At 36.6% G+C, this 6,058-nt stretch overlaps 1 protein-coding gene across 1 annotated transcript; it reads right to left on the reverse strand.

The window, feature by feature from the left end:
* Window positions 1-1,148: 1,148 nt before the first annotated feature.
* On the reverse strand, window positions 1,149-5,187 carry LOC110799215 (F-box/LRR-repeat protein At1g55660). The gene is made up of 4 exons (XM_056829677.1): window positions 4,010-5,187; window positions 3,377-3,535; window positions 3,034-3,294; window positions 1,149-1,670 (listed from the first exon to the last, which is right to left on the reverse strand). Exons 1-4 carry the CDS (start codon window positions 4,913-4,915, stop codon window positions 1,662-1,664), a joined length of 1,335 nt encoding a protein of 444 aa, XP_056685655.1. The 5' UTR covers window positions 4,916-5,187; the 3' UTR covers window positions 1,149-1,661.
* Between the last annotated feature and the right edge of the window lie 871 nt (window positions 5,188-6,058).

Raw genomic sequence — 6,058 nt, forward strand, 5'->3', positions numbered from 1 at the left:
AACTTAACGGATCGGACCGGGTCGAATTTTTTATGCACAGGTTCATATCGGATCGGGTTGTAAACAGGTCGCATTGTAGTCGGATCGGGTCGGATCGGATCGTATTGGAACATGACGGATTATTAACGGGTTTAGACGGATTATAACGGCTTCGGGTTCATATCGGGTCGGATTTATATCGGATCGGATTAATCGGGTAGCGGACTAAAACGAGTTTAGCCGGGTTACGTACATCAGATTCAGTTTCATATCGGTTCGGGTTATTATCGAATCAAGTTTACAGGTAGCGACTTGGAATCTGGATCGGGTCCATTCGGTTCCAAATAATATAATTATAATATCGATGACTTAATTATGGGGACAAAAATGATAACTAACTTTTAAAAGTATTAAGAATTTAATATCAAATAGTGTTTTACAAATATTTACATAACAAGAGTGCACATCAATTACAAGTTTCATTTGAGCAAAGTATATAAAGGAAGACATGAATTACAACTAATAGTCATACACTTAATTGATAGTGCGGCATAATTAATGTTCTCTTACGGGTCGTGAACGGTTCAGGTTAAACGGGTTCAGATTGAAATTGGTTCGATTAAACGGGTCATGGGTTGAAACGGTTCTAATTAAACGGGTCATGGATTGCAAACGGATCGGATGAAACGGATTTTTCTCGGGTTGGAACGGATTCAGATTCAAATGGATCGGATCATTAACGGGTTTCAGCTCGTTTCAGTTCGGATTAAACGGATTCGATTGTCACGGATCGGAATATTGATCTTAATCGGATTAACATTAACGGGTTGGGTCGGATTCTGGTTGAACGTAATCGGATCAGATAGGATTTTGAATTTTAGCTCGCAGATTCTAGCAGTTCGGATTTTAAACGGTCGGACAAATTCATCGGGTCCACTAGGTCGGATTAAGAATATCAATATGCGAATGTTACCACGTAGGGAGTAAAAATGAAATTCATCCAAACTTGTATTTAAATAGGACCCACTTACGAAAATAATGATACGTAGTCAATTGTTATAGCAACTCAATTAAAGAAAAACATGGATCGGTGTATAAATATGAACGAACATGAATATATAACAGTCACACAAGCACAAAATTAAAGCATCATTCACTCCAAAACCAAATTAATTAAAGCTTCATTATCCAGCTTAATTGCAATTAATTACAAACATCCTCTTAAATCTTAATTAACAATGTCAAGCAGCAGCCTAGAGGTGGCTGATACCAGGTACCAATCAGAAGAACACCCAATCCCAGCCCAGCCCAGCCCATTTGGGCGAAAACCCGACAGAGGAAGCCCTAAAGTCATGGTATTCCAACTTGGGGGTGGGTGTGGTTATGCCAAATCACAAACAGCTCTAGCAATACCGTCAAATTCTACAACCCATGGTACGAAACAAGCGGCGATATAGCTACTGGAAAAACAGAGTCTTATAACAGCAAAGGTTACATACCCCTTTGGAGCTACTCTAGCAGGTACGAGATCACACATACAGCTTTCGATACGTCGAGGAAGATGACTATTAAAGATCTTGATGGTAATTGGTGGTTGTCCTTTGAACACGATGGTGTTGATGAAGATATCCGTGCCGTTCGCCCGCCGTTTATTGTGACGATTTCAGGCATCAACCTTACTATTACTGATACTGGGTATGAGATTTATAGTGTTAGTTGGAGTGCCCTTAACTCACGCCTTTCATTTCAAAGGTGATTATTATGAATCAGGAATTGGCCCAATTTAAAATGAGTAATTTTATTGGTTTTCAAGTGTGGGTTTTTATTTGCATTAAGCCAAGTTTGTATGTTTGTAAGGGAGACAATGTGCATGTCCTCATCATCATGCATGTAGGGTTGTATTAATATTCTTGTTTGGTTAATTTTCTAAGCGTATTGTTTTTTGTTTTATTTTCCCTGGTGATTTGAGTTTTTTTATCCTAAAACAAATCACAACATCACAACAAATCCAGCCGGTGGATTTTTAATTCATGTATCCCCACCGGCTAGAGACTTTTTTATGATCAAATCAAAATTATCTCTAATTTCCTAAACACATTAGAACCCTAGATATACCATAACTCTAACACGTCACATATTCACATGATATCATAATTATTAATTTCTTCTGTTTTACTCCGTAGTAAGTAAGTAGGCAAATCAAACATAAGCAGGCAAATCAAACATGAAAGGGAAGAAGCAAAAACAAGGAAGGCAAGAACTTTTGTGGGAACCCCGACTTCTGAGAAAACCCACCAATTCACTATGTAAAAAATACACATAGATGATGAATCACAATTCACAAGCCCCACAAACATTAAATAATATAAAAAAATACCCCACATACTCACATTGAAAGATAGAGAGAGCATTTTATCATCCTCATATACAGTGAAAGTCAACTAATTAATTTAGTTGGAAAAGTCTGAAAGGTGGTACCCCAAGAAGTGAGATTATCTCGTCTACCCCTTTGTAACTCTCTTTTCACAACCAAAAAAAAAAAATTCTTGTAGGTTAATAAGCACACAAAGATGTTGTTATTGCATTACTATGTTATAATAAGCATATGCATTATGAAGGAGCATATTGATGAAACGGTGGTTACAGAGGATGGAAGAGACGCTTACTTAAGGAACTACTAAAATCACATAAAACTCATTACTTTAACTACCTAACAAACAGGCTGCTATAATATCAAAGAGCAGCATCTGATGCTTAATATTATATACATGATACACCAATTAATTCTATGACAAAATCATGTCCATAACATTGAGCTCATGGCATCTAGCAACAACATATACAAACCGCATCTGACTACAAATTGAAGAACCAAAATCACTATAACTGAACAATTTTCCTAGCAATCTCTGACATTAACACTAGTTCAATACCAGTAGCAACAACACTGAATTTTGCAACAGGGGTCCCTATCTCCTAAACAAAAGATATCATTCATTATAAACATGCACTATATTATATGCACTACTATTGTTTCTTATCAATGACGTATACCTTTGCCTTCTGTGAGACCCTTGGCAATCCTGATAACTGCAAAATGAAATCTTTTTCTTCTGTTGACTGAAGTTCATCCTTCTTTTTGCAGACAATAACAAATCTTTCCAAGATGACTGCACTTTTGAGCACAAATTTTATCAGCTGAAGAAGAACTTGACAAGGTTTCTCATATTCACGAATTTTGACAGTTTTGAGTTGCTGCATCACACATGGAGAAGAAAGCTCATCCAGAAGCATATTGCAGTCACAGAAAAATTCCTGTTACATGAAATTTTCTCTGTTAAATCAAGGTTTTGGCCAAAATATTAGCTACATAAACTTGATTTACAGATAGACTTACCACATGTGCATATATAATAAGTTCCTTCAAGCACTGTGAGTTTATCAGCGATCTACAGATGCCTAGCAGACAGCTTCCATGGCTTACAGGCCTCAAAGCTAAACGAGTCCACTGATTTTCTCGAAAAGCCAGTTTCTCACTACCACATTTTCCCAGTTCCTAGTAAGAAAGAAAGAACATTAGAAATATTCCACTTTTGTCAAATAATAGTGTGAAAAACTAAGCAATGAACACCCAATAACAGACAGATAGAAAGCATTGGTAAACATTGTTCTATTCGACTACATGACTCATTGCTTCATTGCTTCATCCCTCAAAATGTAGCGAATTTCAGCTACTAGAAAGTGAAGAACAATACTGTAACTTAACTACATTACCTTCTCCCTAATATCCAGAAATAAAACCTATGATTCACCCACACAGTAACATCTTTTACCATACAGTTTCACCCGTCTGAGATAAATTACATTTTCAAGAATAACTATATAATTCAAACAACTAGGTTTTTGTATCCCACAAAAGAGCACAAAGATTATATACGATTGTACAAGACAATAGACATGATTTTGGAAGTAGAAATAATCCAAAAGTGCAAGGTTCTTCACAAGAAAGAACAAGGAAGCAGAAACTCACCAAATAAGCTGTATTTCCCAATTGGATAATCTTAGCATTTCGAAACTTCTTGCGCAATTTTCTAAAATAATCAACATAGTCGCGAGACAAACAGCACTCTTTGATTTTGGCTTCACGAACAGATGAAACATCAATCAAATCCAGAAGTTCCAAACATACTTCATTGATATGCAATACCTTCAAGTTAGGGCAATTAAGCGAGAAACGTTCGTCGTAACGACTCCTACCCGAGCCATCGGGCATTCTTATTTTCAAGCAAAGATCAAGCTCCAACTTCTCAATGTTCGGAGCATCAAAATCCAGTGCTTGTAACTCAGAAGGATACTTAATAACCAACTCTTGTAAACAAGGGAATTCAGATAACAGATTTTTGATCCTCGCATTACTCACACGCACAAAATTAAGTTCCAATTTCTTGAGTGATACCATATCAATCTGATTATAACGAGTGAAGCCGAGGTACACATTAGTAAGATGAAGTGAAACAATGAATTGATTTCTCCAAACAACACGGGGGGGAACAGAAAAACTATAGTGAAGCCGAGGCTCATAATAATGAATACCCAATACCTTGGTCTTTTTTTTAAAACCAAAACTAATCAACTCCATCAACTCTTCTTTCATTGGTCCACATTTATCCCGAATTTCAAGCTTGTCAATTGTGCGACTTTTGTGGTACTTCATCACCATCCACATAAACAGACCGCCAAGTTTGAAATCATATTCAATAGTACGAACCAATGTCCAGAGGTTACCAAATCGGCGAAGTAAGACAGTTCTAACAGCATCTTTAATTGGCAAAAAAGATAGAATGTCGACAAGTAATTCATCTGGAAGTTCACTTAACCTATCTTTGCAATTGCCTTGTTTATCACAATTTTGGTGTTTCTTTGAATTGGAATTCATGATTTTTCGAGTATAAATCTACCCAGAAGTTGAATTGGAAACTTAAAATCAGTCTCAACCAACAAATTGGAGGGAAAGAAAAAAGGAAGTGGCGAGACTTACTTTGTAAAGAACAAAAGATTGAGCGAGTTCATTCAAGAAATGAAGAGTTTTGATAGTGATTAGCTGCCTGAGAATGAAGGAAGACGGTTTTGGACTTTTGAGTAAACAAAGCGCTCTGAACAAAGCTGTCCGAGGATTTTACTACTCCGTGAAAACTGAAAAGAGAAGTAGATTCGGATCGGGTGATGGTGTGGAATTTCACCCGCAGTCGCAATTCGATTTAATGGGTCGGGCTGGGGGTTTAGTTTCGGTTCGATTTCGGATTGTGTTAAAAATATTAGAAATATTGTAAATAATAATATTACAACAAAATATGATAAATTGGTCAAACTAGTTGATTTCAGGTCATCCAGGTTCGGTTCGGTTCAGGTCATGTTCAGGTTTCTCTCAGTAATTTCAGGTCGGTTATTGGGTCGGGTCAGGGATTACCAGCCCTACTAGCCGCATCCGTACACTTATCAATCTATTCCACTGCATCTATATGTGACTCGCTTAACTCATCACCCGCATCTATCCTCATTCGTGGATAAAACGTGTAGATTGAATTGGGTGATTAATGGATAGATCAAATTGATAAAATGATAGATGCAAGTAAAGCTTTACCTAATCTAAATCCAATCTATTGTCAATTTGTCATTCACTCATTCCTAGTGAGAAATGGAGTGGAGTGGGTTACTAGCAATTTTTCTCACTTCTTTGACCGGCTATATACAAAAATATACTTTGTGTTTATAAGTAGAATCATCCTTTGACATTATTCATTCATTTTTTTTCCCAAGTCATTTTTTATACTCCCTCCGTCTCAGAATAGTTGTTACACTCTCTTAGGCACATAATTTAATGCGATAAGTAGTAGTGTGGTTATCAATTATTATTTTATTGAAAAAGTAGATGTGATAGGAGTTAGTGGGTATTTTTTTTAATTGAATGAGAGAGGGTGTCGGAACAAAAACAATTTAGTGGGAAGAGAGAGACAATATAATAATTGTGGGGTCATTCCTTATTTAGAAGTGTAACAACTAATCTGGGACGGACGAAAAA

Source organism: Spinacia oleracea, chromosome 1 (assembly GCF_020520425.1).
Source record: "Spinacia oleracea cultivar Varoflay chromosome 1, BTI_SOV_V1, whole genome shotgun sequence".
Lineage (NCBI taxonomy): Eukaryota > Viridiplantae > Streptophyta > Magnoliopsida > Caryophyllales > Amaranthaceae > Spinacia > Spinacia oleracea.